The 17478-nt window shown below is 36.3% G+C and overlaps 1 protein-coding gene across 2 annotated transcripts in view; it reads right to left on the bottom strand.

The window, feature by feature from the left end:
* Nucleotides 1-17478, bottom strand: part of LOC111873734 (major facilitator superfamily domain-containing protein 8) — a 36497-nt gene that overhangs the window by 6399 nt on the left and 12620 nt on the right. For both annotated transcript variants that reach the window (XR_002844423.2, XM_023868674.2), the window contains exons 2-8: nucleotides 12126-12276; nucleotides 10711-10954; nucleotides 8483-8596; nucleotides 6248-6448; nucleotides 2988-3087; nucleotides 1139-1273; nucleotides 632-744 (exon numbers count right to left, since the gene is read on the bottom strand). Coding sequence is in view for 1 of the 2 variants with exons in the window: in XM_023868674.2 (XP_023724442.1) it covers nucleotides 632-744; nucleotides 1139-1273; nucleotides 2988-3087; nucleotides 6248-6448; nucleotides 8483-8596; nucleotides 10711-10954; nucleotides 12126-12276 (1058 nt within the window). In the remaining variant the exon portion in view is untranslated. The remainder of the gene's footprint in view (nucleotides 1-631; nucleotides 745-1138; nucleotides 1274-2987; nucleotides 3088-6247; nucleotides 6449-8482; nucleotides 8597-10710; nucleotides 10955-12125; nucleotides 12277-17478) is intronic.

Here is a 17478-nt window from a genome sequence, read left to right as displayed (position 1 = left end):
TCTCAAATGCACCAACCAAGTCTTCTCTTTACAGACTCCCTCACAACTCTCTTAACCAGACTAATTTCCAAACCCATCTCTGTTATAACATCTTGGCATGGACTGTGTAGAAAACACCGTTCATTGTTGTACTCCAATTATTTCCATGGGAACATGTTTGTTTGTGAAGGTTTTACTCAATAATGGCTATATATATCTGCTTATTAAGAATCTGTTGCCTAGCAGCAGCTGTTGTTTCATTATTTCATGGTAATGGGTCTACACGCTACAACATATTATGCTTTCATTTCAACTCCTATAGTCCTCAGCTGACAAGATTTAGAATTAATATGAACCTGTAGGAGTTTCTAAAGTATTGAGCCAATTATGGAACTTGTTTCTTAACTCCCATATTGGTATGTTTAATACCTGACAATGGAGTTCATTTACACATGAAGATTATTTTTCACTGTAATGTTCAGAAAATTAAAAAGGTCATGCCTTACCTTAGCAGTATATCTGTAACATGTACACAGTGTAGCACTACTGATTTGAACAGAAAGTCAGTTAAAACCAGGCCATGTTGAAANATAAAAGGATATATATAAGGATAAAACTGGTTTATTAACTATAACCGGTCTTTAAGACATACCCATGATTTCTTCTGCAATGATGGGTGGCTCACTTCCCCATGGGAAATATAATGCTCCCCCAATTACCATAAACAAGAATCCACCCCACATAAGAACTTTTCTTTCTTGAAACCTGAAATAATAAGAATAATTCCACAATAGAATTTTTACTAAAACACAGTGCCTACAGGACTGTTTCAGTATGTTTCGGTTCTTAATAATTTCTATGCTGAATACTTTTTTATTTGTACCTACATGGAAAAGTAACAATTTCTATTGTTTAAAAATGTAAATGACTGATGATCTGAACTATTATGAAAACTGTATACAGTAAACTCTTGGTTATCTGCACATGGATTAACTGTTTTATGCATTATCCATGGATCTTTTAGTATTCTTTGTTATTGGTTACAGTTTCCCATAAAGTAAGTAAAGCTATCCCTGTAACAGCTGCAGTTCTTTCTTCACTACCAGCACAACCTTGTAGGCAGAAACCTGCAGCATTAAATGTATTATGAGAATCTTACCTCTTGCACAAAGGACCAATCACTACAAATGCTACACAAGCAACCACAGCTCCAACTGACATCAAAATACCCATGTAATACAGTGCGTCAGCCTTTGTCCATGCAAACTGATCCATAGTGAGAGATGTACCCAAACTGAAAAATAATAAATAAAAGAAAATTTTTAATGCCCATAATAAAAATCATGATACAGGTGCATAGCAAGGTACTGCAAAAACAAAAAATCAGTTATTAAAATAATATCAGACACTATTTTGTCTCATTGGTAATATGCAGGATAAGATCACAAAATAAATATGCAACCAATGGTCTAGACTAGCTCTTTCTAACAGTCCTATCTGAGTAGGTTCCTTTCCACTTTACACATTATGATGAAATTGGGTTCAGTTTCCCAAATGTTGTGTATATAATATGTAATTCAGACAATGGACATGTCTTATATAGCATTTATATAATGAACCAACCATTGTCACAAACCTTTAGACAATCAACATAAAACAAATGTAATTAATAAATCTTTTAACATTGTATTAAAATTTCAAATCCTTGGGAATGCCAGTAACAAATCAACAGTTTCTTCCCTGGTGAAGTTAAAAAGAGATGTATTTTGGGAATACTCCATACCATTCAATTCAATTTTTTTGCCATCCTGTCTCCAACCTAAAAACATATTGATTGAATTATACAAGACTCTAATATACCTGTTTAGGGGTATGAAACCATCCTAAGAGAAGAACACAGATGAAAGTTGTTTGAAAACCTGATGAGGAGTACATATGGACTTGAGAGAAAGGAAATACCATGAGAATAAAAAGAACTGCATAATGAGAAACTTCATAATTTATAGGCATCATCAAATATTAGGACAATCAAATCAAGGAGGATGAGGTGAATTGGGCATGTAGAAGGCATGAGAGAAATTGAGAAGGAATACAAGAACTAAATTGAAAAATCTATCGGGAAGAGAACATCTGGAAGGTCTATGCTTTGGTAGGAGGATGACATCAAAATGGATCTTAAAGAAATAGGATCTGAGGGCATGGTCTGCAAGCATCTAGCTCAGGAGAGGGTCCACTCTTGTGTGTCATTCAGGATATGCACAAATAGCCACAATTTTGGGTTTCAGCAAAGGATTTTTAATTTTTCTCTACAGCAGACTAATCAGAAAATAACAAATTCCATAATTTTCTACACATTTTTCCTCTATTCCCCCCAAAGAGAATTATTTATTTTATTTTCTACATTTTTTATCATATAGAGGTATGAGTCAGTTATTGATCTTTTCTGTCCATGTATCTTTTTAAAATGCTTGTATGATATATTAACAGAGCATGGCATTGATCCTATTATGTACCACATAGATTAATTGGGACATTATGGAATTCATTGTTTATTATAACCCTTAGCATACAAGTTTTGCAATCTATGGTAATTTGTTGTGACTACTTTTTTGTTTCATATTTAAGTTGCTAAGAGCAGAGCAGAGATGGTTAACTCTGCTAGATGCACAAGACAAATATGCTCCTGAAAATAATTTGTATGCCTTGAAATATGGTGCTGAACCATCTTTGAAGTGATGTAAACAGTCCGTTCCATTGTAGTGGTAGTGGGAAAAAATTATTGTGAAAGATGACATTTCTAATATTGATTCATTTTCATCTGGCAAGTGACATCAAGAACATCAGCTCTTTGGCTATGTTAAAACACCTAATATTTCAATGCCTTAAGTAAGATCCTTAGTAGTATTGGGATTTGTCTCAGCCTTATAAATTTGTATATCAAGGATATTCAAAACAATAGAGTACATGTTAATTACAGTGAAGCATTTCTGTGGCAAATAAGTATTTACGTTTCAAGGAGAACAAAATTGAACACCAGCACAAAAAAAGCACATATTAGGGTCCAGGTGGAGATGTAATCAGGATGGACCTGCTTCCAGGTTTCTTCTTCTGCAAAAGAGGAATAAATATACTAAAGTTACAAATGTCTCACTAAAACATGGAACATATAATTACAAATCTTTTGGCAGATATCAACCAAAATTGGTCTCTATTACATACATGAATAGAAATACATGTAGTTTTACTTTATTCTGAAGTTAAAGCATTGTGGAAATACATTCATTGCAATTCTGAATTCCTCATTGATTTCATGTTCATTTATTATGAAACAAACCTAACAAAACTAATCAGCAGTAAAAATTCTGCACTGTCAGGGACATGATTTTCTTCTGTATTCATTAAATACAAATACCCACCATAATATTTCAAATTTTGTTTCATACATGAAAAGCCCAGTCTTCTTCTGGTATATGGATGCTTTCTCTGTCAACATCATGAAATACAGTTGCAAAAACTAAAACACTTAAATGAAAATTTTAATTTTGCTTGTATAATTGAAGATAATTGCAAATGGAGATTTGAACTGTATTAAAAAAATCTACCAAGGTATTTTGGCGTTGCTTTAACAGCCNTAGTAAAAATTAATGTGAATTTTCCCTTTCATCTTTTACTGTATACAGAGTGTCCCAGGAGGAATGGACCAAACTTCAGGAGGGTGTTCCTTATGTTAAAGTATGCCAATATAACCCAAAACACCTATGTCCAAAGTTGAACGGTTACGGAGATAATGGCCCAAGGAAAGTGTGGTCTTCTGGCAGTTTCACGCATTGTACCTCTCAGCTGAGAGGCCTTATCTATGTTTGTCCTTGAGTGTGATGATTCACCCTAGCCGTGCTTATGTAGTTGGCTTATATCAGAACGCACAGTCAGCACATTACGTCAGCGCTTGCCAGTCATGTGTCATGTATAGTGCTTGGAAACCCTAAGGACAATTATGACATGGCGAGCGAGTATTTTGTACTTCAATTTTATGGCTTCGTGTCACTCACAAGTTAGTTTGATCTTACGTACATTATTAACATTACAGAATCCACATATTCCTGCCAGTTTTAATGTGTATTTTGTAATCAACAAGTGTGCAACGCCGGTCAAAATTTGACACTTCTCTGGCCATTATCTCTGTAACCGTTCAACTTTGGACATAGGTGTCTTGGGTTATATCGGCATACTTTAACATAAGGAACACCCTCCCGAAGTTTGGTCCATTCCTCCTGGGACACCCTGTATTTCTAGCATAAGATTTTTTCTGAAAAGCTGAAATTTAAAAAAAAGAACACACATATGTTAATGGATGATGAATCAGACAAATACAGCTGCCCTATTATGCATTCACTTTGTACATTTTGTGCAAAAATTTTATAAGCAATTCGGTTTCCACACATTCCATACTTCTTTCTTGTTATACGGACCAGTTAACATGATTTAAATTTCCATAAATAAAGCGAAATAGAAGAGTAATTCATAAAACATGCTATGACAAGAAGCATCTTCCAACCATGCAAAGGTTTATTTACTTGTACTTGTACTGTCCCAGTATTTCATTCATCATCCAAATAATTCCAAGAAGAAGAAACTGAGGTTCTCACAGCAGTGGTTATGAAAAGTTCTATCTTCTCGGATATTACGCCCATGAAGTCTGGCGAAAGTCAAGATGTTTACTTTCACCAGACTACATTGTGTATGTCCATGAAGACAAAACTCTTCAGTTCCACGAAGAGTTTGTTATAAACAGATTCCACATGTGTAAAACAGAGTTTAAACTGGCGATTGGGCTGTCACAATTTGTTACACCTCAAAAGTTCTGGTTGGAATGTTTAAAATAAATAGAAGATTGGAGAATATGTGACATGTGGAAGAGTTTCTACTATAAACTAATAAAAAAAAGCATCAGATAGTTCAGTCAGTATGGAGATGAGTCTATGAGCTGGATAACAATGGTTTGATCTGTGGTAGGGTTGGGGATTTTATTTTTGGCCACCACATCTAGAGTGGTTCTGAGGCCCATCCAGCCTCCAATTGAATGAGTACCAGAGGTTCTTTACCCAAGGGTAAAGCAGCCAGTGTTAAGTATGTAAAGAGCTGCATCTCCACTCCCCCAAATATCTTCAGGACTTGGTGAAAAAGGTAAAAGTAAAGTTGTCCCTGTGCTTAATTAATTGAGCACCATGGCATGAAGACCTATGGGGGAGTGAAGATATAGCTCCACTATTCTTGACTTCAGCCCTAGATGGTGGTGAGTTATCAGTCTCACACCCCAGCAGCTTTAACCCCTCATACCCATTGAACAGGAAGCTATGTGAACAACTGAACCAGTCTTGACTTTACCTTGTATTTATTCACATAAGATCTAGCATTGCTTTCACTTCATATGTTAACATTATTGACATGCAGGTACTATTGATCAGAGAGGGTGATACTACCGACTTTTTAGTATTATAAGAAGAAATATATTTTATTTTGATCCTTGCTCTACTATGTATTTTATTTGTGAAAATTTGTGTTTGAGAAATTACCGTTCTTGCAGTAAAGTGAGACTAAATACATTCTGCATATGAAAGTGAGTAATATGTGAGTAAAAGATAAGAAAATTGTTAGCAACAAATATTAGAAAGTGTAGATGATTAAATAAATAAGTCATATTTTATGTAATTTCGAAAATAACAATAAATAATCCCATTATTAATGGTCAAATAGAATGCAGGCATACCTGCATATTCATGACAAAATGCATTGCTGAGGTGATAATGAATACCAAAATTCGTGAGTAAGTTGATTAACTGTGGTAAATACATATATCTACCGCTTTAATGAATTATTAATGTCTCTTCTCTTGTAACAGTTTCTCTTACATTGTTAACATTACTAAACTTTCTTTTGGGAGGTATGGATACACATAAAACACAAAGAGAAAACTACTAAGATATTACTGGTACAACAGTGAGCTGTGGACTCTTATATAGGCACATGGATTAGATGCTGAGAAGCTGCAAAAAGCTTGCAAGGATGCACCAAGAAAAATGCGCTTCAATTATACTGAACTATTCTCACTATGTTCCCTGCCATACAGTTTATATATGAATTACACTGTTACATTTGCTATACTTATGTGTTTTAAAATAATTAATAACTTACAAAAATTCACGTATTGCATGTATGCTGTACATATACATCTCAACTTACAATATATATGTAGTTTGGAACAATGTACCTGATTCCATTCCATGGAGCATCATTGCTTCCCTAGCTGCAATTCGTCTTTCATGGAAGATAGAAGGCAAGAACAGAATACAATTAAAGACACCTAATAACACATTAATCCATCCAGTTGCAGTGTACATATTGAATGTGAGTATTCCAGGAATAAGTGGTACACCTTTGTCACCTAATGGAGTTACTGCTGCTTGAAGTCCTGCAAATAAATTAAATATGTGATACATTAGGTATTTTACAGGGGTGTAAGGGGTAGGATACATTTCCTATAGTCTCTCATAATCATCAGTCTCATCTTCACATGGCATATCCTGTTTTCACTGAAGACATTGATGTCAAAGTTGCAGAAGGATAACTCTTACATCAGTTCTGGAACAAATGCTGGCATATAGAACCAGAGGTTTAACTGTCTAACAATCTCTGGCTAGCAAATAATTTGTGGGATAATTGCTCTCAAAGTACTGCATAAATAGGAATGAACTAGAAATCTTAAGAGAAGATCTGTGTGAGTAAAAATGTGTTTAATGAGGAGGACTAGGAAATGACTCCTCTCAAATCATAAAAGAAAAAGGAATTATGAATGAGCTACAAATTCCTCAAATAATAGAATTTATGCAAGAGTACAAAGGAACTTGAAAGATTGTGTTGACAGGATGAGCAGCAGTGTGACTTCGCAGGATTCTAGAGAGATTTCAAAATATCAACCAAAAATAAAAAAAATATATAATGGAAGACCTCTGAAACAATGGAAGGATTCTCTTTTGTATATTCATAACAGGTCTCAGTCGGCTTAATATTTAAAATAATGATGATATATATTATATTGGGGTTACATCGTTCACAGTAGTTAAGCAAAAATGAATCCAGGCAGGAAATATGAAATGAGATACATAATCAGAGCCCATATACTATTTTTCTTTTAAATTTTCTTCCTGCAAACCAGACGCTATAAGATTTATGTTAGAACATAAAATTACAATTTGAACTACAGTTTTAACAGGTCTGGAAATGAAATTATTGGAAGAGAAACTTGATATTTTACATCAGTAGTAAACCAATTTGTATAGCCATGATCATCTAAAATACAGGTAAACCTAATTCTATACAAGAAGGATAAGAAAACAGAATAATATTCAGTAGCAGAAATTCCTTTTGTTCCTAATTAAATTTTAATTTTCTACTGTGTAAACCCTGTGCTGAAAGATCTGACCATTACCATTGTCAAGTGTAATCTGTAAATACTCACAGTTGTAATGAACGTAATAAAACAAATTGCACTTCATAAAATGACAGCATATGGTTAGTAAAAATGGTACATTCTGTTGAATAAAGCATTCTTACTATTGAACATTACCTAAAGACTGCAAATATGTATTTATGAAAAAATATTCAAAAATAAAACTTTCACTGATTTTGTGTAACTAGGCCTACAAATCTTTAAAAAAGTTTCAGTGCCTCATCTTAACAATAGTCCTTATAATTATAAAATTCAGTAATAAGGGTTAAAATTGGTTCTGTATTATATCTGTCAATTTGTAATAGCACAGGGTATAATTAATACATAAGCATTTGGAAATGTGGATACATTTTCATTTTGTAGACATTACATTTTAATTGAAATACTAACCAACTAACTAACTTCAAGGAGATGAACCCTTCTTGATAAGCTAACAATTGTGCAGCTACTCAAGAAATTTCCAGTGTTTTGTGGAACCTGGAGGTTCATTGCCATGTTCAAAAGAGCCCTCCACTGTTCCCTTTCTTGAACCAGATCAATCCAGATCCATTTCACCCAATTCTGTCTTTCTAAGATCTATTTTAATTTTATCCATCCACCTATATCTTGGTCTCTCTAGAGGTCTCTTTCCTTCTGGCTTTCCCACCAATTTCCTATACACATTCCTCTGCTCCCCCATTCATGCTACATGACCTGCCAACCTCATCTTCCTTAACTTGATCATTCTAATTATACTTGGCGAAGAGTACAAGTTATGAAGCTCCTCATTATGCAGTTTTCTCCACTCTCCTGTCACTTCATCTTTCCTTGGCCCGAATATTCTCCTCAGCACCCTGTTCTCAATCACCCTCAGTCTGTGTTCCTCTTTTAATATAACTGATATAGCAACATCAGAATTAATCATCCACATTTTTCATATTCAATAGCCCCTGTCATCCATGATGATGAACCAGTGCCTGTAACAGAAATATTAAAACAAATGCTGCATCATCTCACCTGGACCAACAACAAACCCCAGTACCTGTGCCAGAGATACCATAGACACTGCACCAGTTCTCTCCTTGAGTGTTGTGGCTGCAGACAAATAGGAACGGCAAACTGCAATGCTGGCTGAAATAAAATTGATTACTCATTCAAGAAGAGTGGATATCATTCACTTAAAACAACAACTCATAATTATGTTCATTGACTGACTCAATGGAACAGAGCCCTTCTTCAGAAGCCACTAGCCACTCAGCTGGTTTCTATGTTGTGAAATATGCTCACACTCTGTATAAAATACCTTATATAGTCTACCCAATCATTGCATCTGCACAGTGATAAAGTAGGTTGTAATCTTTGCTATAAACTTTATACATTTATCTAACCTATTTTCTTCCCGATTTATGCATATGATGTTGCAGTATTTGTATTTTATCATGAATAAATCTATAATCCTTTAAATTTGAATATAAATTAATGAAACAAACCAAAACAGAATGTAATTGAATCAGATTGTCTCTCTCAGACTTGAACCCTTCTGTGCAAGAGTACCCCATCCTACCCTCTCTTTGTGACAGATGGTAGACTCCACTGGTCACTTTGTTGCAGGGTACAAGGTAATTCTTGGGCATTCACTTAAGTAGCCAGGAAAAGACTTAGGACTTCACAAAGGACTTTCAACATACGTTTGGAGATATAATCGTGAAGCTGTATACTTAGATACGTGTCACTGAACACAATTGAGATATTACGAATACCGGTCTATAACCTAAAGCTATATGTATTTATGAATCAACCACACCAAGGGGGTCAACGTAGTGATAGAGGTCCGAAATTTTCCTTTAGGAAGTACCAGTTCGAATCTTGGCAGGGTTACTGCCTGATTGATGTATTTCATACTTTCCCTAAACACTCAATGCAAATGGCAGAATAGTATCTTCAAACAGGCCATGACCAGATTCTTGAAAGTCATTACCTATTGAACACTCATGATTATTTTCTCGTCTGATGCTATGTAACCTATGATGCAGAAAGCAAGTCATCCACCCTGTCTCATAATTAACAGAGTTATGAGAATAGAATATGCAAAATGTATGTTCTTTAGATCCACTTACTTGGTGGTAGCAGGAACGTGATATGGAAATCATTTATAGCTTGAATAAACCTAGCCAAAAATATTTATGATGTGAAATATACACATAACACAGTTAAGGCAGGAGAAATTTTATAATAAAAGGCCAACAATTTCATCAATATCATGGTGCTTTTTTTAATTTGTGTAATAAGATGCAGCTACTATTTAAATGAGGCTCATTCCCAAGGAAAGTGAATTCATATATGTTCAGTTAGCATAACTGCATTCAAAGCAAGGAACAAAACAGAGTTTTGTAAGTCTTTTACTACACAAAACTTTTATTCAGTAAAATGTACAGTCTTACAGCAACATGCTTTGATAAACAAATTTACATCACTTTAGGCCATTAATATAACCATCTAGAAACGTTTAAAACTAATATCCTCAAATTACCTTATTGTGTATTACAAACAGAAGTCCATTTTGTGAAACCATGCTTAATACAAATATCACTTTATGTCTTACTTCTGCTAATACCTTAAAATGATAAAATCATCTACATGGTATTGTTACTTTCATAAAACCATTCACATATTTCAGTTTCCAAAATATATATTTAAGTATCCCACATAAACTAGATTTAAAAATTATATTTTACAAACAAAATTATCTAAGAGTATTTTAAAATAAGGATGTGTCTGTTTTTTTGGCACCAGATTCTCCATTCCTTTAATTCCCAATACCAAACCTCCAACTTCTGACATCTCTATTACAGCATGTATCAATGTGATATCCAATCACCAATCCAAAGCCTGTCTAGAGTCACACTCTATCATGTGACAATATTTTCAAACAAATTATAACACATTAAAAGAATCAAAAGGTTATAATTCACTGTGATCAGTGAACACTAGTCAAACTGTGGTGATGAGTATATAAGAATCTGGCATAAGATAATTAAACACATTCAAGTACCAGGAGAAAGTAGTTCTACTACAGTCCTACAAATGTCACAGTAAGTCAATATAACATTGTACCCCAATACACAAATCTGAAAATTTCTTCTACTTCAAAGACACTGTAGGCCAGTGTAATGGAACATTTAAGTTGTGTTACATTACTTCAGTGTGTGAAGTTAATGTCAGTATAGAAGACAGTAAATACAAACCTGAGCTTACTCCAACAAAGAATCGAGATCCAAGCATCCAATATTTTCGATAGATGGGAAATATCTCTAGCATTGAATAACAGGCACTGGACAGAGTGAAGACAGTCAAAGAGAACAATAGGGGCAGTCGGATGGAACCCAGACGATTTCCCCACCAGCCAACCAATGGGGAGAAAATCATCTGTCCCAAAGGGTTTGCTCCAACAATATAACCCATGAACTCTTTCCCAGCAGTTGGATCTAGCTGAAACAACAATATGGTGACGTGTACAACAACATCAAAGATAAGTATTTTCAAATATATGGTATAACACAGAGAAACTTTACAGGAATATTAGGATTATTTTGGATTCTATCCATCATCTGGTATATATAAGACAAAACCCACAACGTTTCGGAGACTGGATCTGCCTCCATCCTCAGGTGGTCTAGTGATTGAGACTAGCTCTTTCTAATGGACACAACTGAGTAGGTCTATCCTGCCCCATCCACCTAAGGGTGGAGACAGATCCAGTCTCCGAAACGTTGTGGTTATTTGTCTTATATATACCAGATGATGGTTAGAGTCCAAAATAAGCCTAATAGATCTGTACAGCATACACTATTGTCAGAATCCTTTCAAGTCTGCAAAGAAACTTCCTCATATTAATAATAAATGTTGAATGGAACAAATTACGAACTTCATTATTAGGCAATTAATTTTTCTTCAGCCACCTATCAGCAGACAAGTTGGTTCAACAGTGATGCTTCTGACTTGTATTTTGGAGGTGACTGGTTCAAAGTCAGGAGATCGGTTATCCCAACTGCATTTCTGTGGTTTCCCTTAGTCCCTCAAAGTAAAGGCCGTGACAGTACCACAAATTAGACCATGACTGCTTCCTTCCAAATTCTTTCCAATTTATCAACTATCAGTCATCCTAACATCTGACACTATACAGTATCAATACTGACAGCGTCGTTAAATAAGCAACTAAAAAAACTGTCCGCATGTTACTTCGTTTCTCTCTCGTCCTGCTATTCTCCCCCGTAAACTTTTCTTAGACACTTCCATTTAATAATTTCCTTCAGGATGAGACACCAAATGTCACTCCCATATGGGAAAACAGGTAAAATTGTAGTCCTTTTGGTTTCTAGGTAGGAGTCAAGGGGATAAAAATAATCTAAGACTAAAGGTAGCAAGTATTTTCCGAATTTAATCGTCTCTTGATTCTGTGAACGTAATTTTGATTTGTACCCAAATATTTGGAAAAAAATAACAGATAATTCAAATAAAAATGAATGGCACACAAAGTAAATATACAGTATTCATTAAGAAGAAATATCTTCAAAAGTTTATTCGTTTTCAATAGATTTCTTTCTGCCTTGTTGGACTGCTTCAGTTAAATGTTCCCTTGAACAATAGAAAAGTTGCTCACCTTGTCTAAGTACGGCCAGACTCCAGTCAAAATAATGCTGAAGCCTAGAGACATGAGAAACATGGTGAAGTATATTATACGTATACAGACCACTCTTTCTCTCTTTTCTTGTGGTGTCTCCAAACCTTCAGTTTCTTCAGGTATACACCGCCTGAAAAATAAATGCAAAATATGAGTAAGAGCTAAATGTTTGTAAAGAGGGAGTATTAATAAAGTTATTGACTTTGTGGACAGAATCCATTGCTCTGTATTTTTTTATTTAAAACGACGTTTCAGAGACTGAACTCTGTCTCCGTCCTCAGGTATAAAATTCTGCTTAGCTGGACACATTCCGATAATTGGGACTACCAATATCTATTAGGCCCAACAGACAGGATGGAGGCAGAGACCAGTCTCAGAAACGTTGTTTTAAATAAAGAAGGATGACGAATAATGCCCAAAATATTAATAATTGTGCAAAATACGGGATTCAGTTGTGCATCACAGGCATTCTGTTTCACTTTTGAAAGAACATATTTTGAAATTCTTAACGATCCCTGTCACGAAATATCATGCAGTGACAATTTGCACAGGCATGAACATAAAATTCAATGCAATTCCAATGTCAGCACTAAATGCAGGTTAGTGACCAGTTCTGTCCCCTTATGCCTCCAAATAATGAACTCTAACAATTAGACAGGAAGCGGGCTAGGCTCTAAAGCCGATCTTGATCGTGATGGCGAAGAGAAAATTTCACCCTATACAAGAAATCAAATCCCAGTCCGTCATTTAACTAAGCTACCACGACATTATGGAACACCATACGTATATTGTGAGGGTCATATGATTCACATGAAGTAGCAAAGCGCAGAATAATATGATATTAGGGCAAAACACACTAACACTGAAGTACATGAAACAGAAGGTACAAAACACCACATGAGACCATTTTATGTTTTCTAATTATTTTGTTAATGACTATGGTCATGAACAGAAGATATGTTCATGTACAAGGTCTGACAACAGGACTGCTGTTGTTATGGTCAATACAGATAGTGTACTCCAGAAAATGGATCAAATATAAATTTTTTTTTATCGAAAAATGTCTTTTGGAACATTGAGGCGCCTAAGGTGAAGAGATGCCTTGTCCTGTATTCTCTTTAACGTAGCATTAGAAAAGGTGGTCAGAGACAAAAACGTGACGTCAGAGTGCACTGATTATTTAGTAGGCATAGCTTGCACACTTCGATGATTCAAACAATCACTACAGCGTGACATCCATAGGTAACACACCACAACTCTGACGACAGTGGTCGAAACAAAGAAGTGACACTATTGTATTGTATTGTGACTGTTTTGCAGGTACAGTTCTGTGGATTTGAGGTTCTCACAGCGTGGTTATGAAGAATTATATCGTCTGCGATACAACATTAACATTAATTAATTAATTAATTATTTCGACATGAGCGGATTCAAATTATTATAGTGCTACTAGAATAATCGGTCTCTTTTGGAACCCGATTTTGGGGATCGGCTTGGTAGGAAGGGATGCTCGTCCTATTCCAGTCTCTGCAACAAGGGCAACTGGATACTATGTTTTACGGTTATCAAGTGAAGGAAAGTGAGACGAGCGAGACACAGTCTACACAGAGCAGATGAATACTGTGTACACAATTTCAGGCGGAAAACCCGAATAAATGGGCCCTCTTAGGAGATCTAGTAGTAGATGGGAGAGTATCAAAATTTATTTTAAATAAATAGGATATGAGGATGCTGAGGAGCCTGGATAGCGCGGTCGGTATAGAGACTGTCTACGGCTGGACGGCGAGGGGTCGAAGTTCGAGTCCTGGTAGAGGCAAAATTGTTCTCCTCTCCTCGTCGTCCAGGTCGGTTCTTGGACCTACACAGCCTCCTATCCAATGGATACCGCGGGTTCTTTCCCTGCGGGTAAGGCGGCCAGCACGTGAAGCTGACCAATCACCTCCAGCAAGTGCCGAGGTAAAAAATGAGTGGACCTATGCATCTACTTCCCCATACGTCTTCATGGAGTAGTGATTAATTAAATAAGCACAGGGTCAACTTCATCTTCTATGAGGATGCTGACTGGATTTAACCGGCTCAGGATAAGTTTGAATGGTGGGAACTTCTGAGAGGTGGGAAATTAACTCTTGACCAACTCAGACAATGTCGTATTCCCAAGAATGACTTTGCTCCATGAAGTGAATTGTTATTATTATTATTTTATAATTATATCAGTCTATGTAGATGTTCTGCAGAAAGCGCAACTACTCACACTCCAGGCGCGCTTGCGCACCGTATCTGTAGTTTCGATGGAAATGTACTGAAGCCCGGTCTAAGGCACCGCTTTCACGTTACACTTTCATCATAAAGTAATTACGTTTGCTTATGCTACAAATCAGGTTAATGTAGAGGCAACTCTTTAATTTTGTATTTGGAACAATCCGGTTCCATTGTCTTGCGGATCACCGTCGAGGACTAAGTTTCGCATGGTTAAACTTTGTCTTTCCAGAGTAGATGGTGAATTGAAACAGATTACAACCTCATCCTTCCTAATCCTTTCCCACTCGAAAATCATGATGCTCCTCCTATCTCACTCCATGGAATGGAATGTAACACATCAAGGAACCGAGCTAGTTGGATCAAGCGGTATTCAAGAGGTGACCGGTTCGAATCTCACATTGACTATCTTAACTGAGGTGTTTCGTGATTGTTTTCCGCAACTTCAGGCAGATGCCTGGATAGCACCTCAAATTAACCACATCCTTCCCAATCCACTGTTCATTATCTCCTATTATCACTGAACGCTATATTCTGAATTACTCACGGCGTTGTTAAATAAACAAATAACATACCCAAGGGTCCCTGAATAAACTATGAATAAATAAATCAATCCATAGTTAAAATTCCTCGTCACCAAAATGCAGGGCAAAATCACAACATAAAGATAGCTAACAGAGCCTTTGAAAATGTGGCACAGTTCGAATTTCTGGGAACGACAGTAACAAATCGAAGTTTAATTCAGGAGAAAATTAGGAGGAGACTGAATTCGGGTAATGCTTGCTATCATTCAGTCCAGAACCTTTCGTATTCTCATCTGCTGTCTAAAAACGTAAAAATCAGAATATACAGAACTATAATTTTGTTTTGGGTTTTGTATGGACGTGAAACTTGGTCTCTGACGTTAAGGGAGGAGCACAGACTAAGGGCGTTTGAAAACAGGGTGTTGAGAATATTTGGACAGAAGAGAGATGAACTGACAGGGGTTGGAGAAAACTACATATTGAGGAGCTTCATAACTTGTACTCTTCTCCAAATATAATTAGAATGATCAAGTCAAGGAGGATGAGATCGGCAGGACATGTAGCATGAATAGGGGAGAAGAGGAATGCATATAGAATATTTGTGGGAAATCCAGAGGGAAAGAGACCATTAGGAAGACAAAGCCGCAATTGGGTGGATAATATTAAAATGGGTCTTAAAGAGATAGGATGGGTGGTATGGAACTGACCTGGCTCAGGATAAGGAACAGTTGAGGGCTCTTGTGAACACGGTCATGAACCTACAGGTTCCATGAAATGTTACAAATTTCTTGAATAACTGCACAAGAAGGGCTTAGCTCCATGAAATTAGTTATATAGTTGAACTTCGACTGCCTGATCAGGAAATTTCGTATTACCCTGACTTACGTCAGAGTTAATTCGTCCAAGGTTCATTTTCCCGTCTTCCTGTAATGTGTGGAAACAAAGGTTTATAAAACGTCGTTGTTCAAAAGCCTCTTGTATGTTACATTACAAGAAATTCGTGAACTCCGTTTTCTCCTCCACATTTTTAAACTCATTATTTAATCAATGTAACGGGAACTATCACATAGTTACTTACAAAGGGTGTCAAAAGCACTCAGCGTTCGAATCGTACGTTTATTTTTCCAAATGATTAAACCTTACAGGCCTCACAATTATTATCTGATGTTCATATAACATGCCAGAATTCAAGTATTACATGTAGAGCCGGAATGATTCATCAGTTTCCATTAAGCCTGATATATTTCTCACCATCGCCATGTTGTTAATTTAAATATTCGTAAAGGAAGTTGGCTAATATAATTTCCATATTCTTCTTACATCAATCGCTTCACAAAACTGAAGCGCAAAATACGTTGAATTGTGTCAATCCCTTACGTCCACATAGCCATCATGCTGGTATCAATGACATTGTAGAAAAGAATAAAAGCTGAGTAACTTCCTGTGACGTATTGTTAATAATACAGGTTTTCAGAAAACGTACCCTTGGTAATTATCATATGGACAAAAATAAGTAAATAAGGGGCCAGACAGATACACATGAACAGGAGCGCGCGCGCACACACACGACAGTGTTACCCAGAAGGAAACCGTTCTTTTAGAACCATATAAATTCTTAACATATCTCAAAAATGTAATATTATAGGCCTACACTACTTTCGAAGGTCTCAATTATCTTTATAACTGCTGTTTAGAGACTAATATTAACGACGTTTATGCCTATGAATTTATTTCTCCTCATAAGTTCAGCCCATCAGTTCAGCTCATGGAGCTAAGCCCTTCTTGACGAGAAGCCAAATCTGCAGCTACTCAATAATTACCCAGCATTTTATGGAACCCGAAGGTTCATTATCGTGTTCACAAGAGCCCTCCACTGGTCCCTATGCTGAACCACATCAATCCAGTCCATACCATCCCATTTTGTCTCTCTAAGATCCATTTTAATATTTTCCACCCAACTATGCCTTGGTCTTCCCAGTGGTCTCTTTCCTTGCAGCTTTCCCAGCAGTATCCTATATGCATTCCTCTTCTTCCCATTCGTGCTACATGCCTCGCCCGTCTAATCCTCCTTGGCTTCATCATTCAAATTATACTTGGAGAAAAGTAAAAGTTATGAAGCTTCTCATTATGCAGTTTTCTCCAACCTCCCGTCACTTCATCTCTCTTCTGTCCAAATATTCTCCTCAACACCTTGTTCTCAAACACCCTCAGTCTATGTCCCTCACTTAATACCAGAGACCTAGTTTCGCACTCATATAGAACCACGGGCAAAATTATAGTTTTGTATATTCTAAGTTTTACGATTTTGTACAGCAGATGAGAAGACGAAAGGTTCTGGACTGAATGGTAGCAAGCATTACCCGAGTTCAATCGCCTCTTAATTTGTTCAAGTCATATTACAATCGGAAAATGATTTAACAACAGCACGAAATGTCACGACAGTCACGACCACCATCGCCAGTCTTTAGGAGACTGACGCGTGACGGAGATATTCCTTCCGAGGCTTAAATCCTTGAGGCTAGATCAGATGATGACAGAAAATAAACAGAAAA

This window comes from Cryptotermes secundus, unplaced genomic scaffold, assembly GCF_002891405.2.
Source record: "Cryptotermes secundus unplaced genomic scaffold, Csec_1.0 scaffold142, whole genome shotgun sequence".
NCBI lineage: Eukaryota > Metazoa > Arthropoda > Insecta > Blattodea > Kalotermitidae > Cryptotermes > Cryptotermes secundus.
Note: the sequence above shows the minus strand (reverse complement) of the source record. Positions and strands in the feature narration are given on the sequence as shown.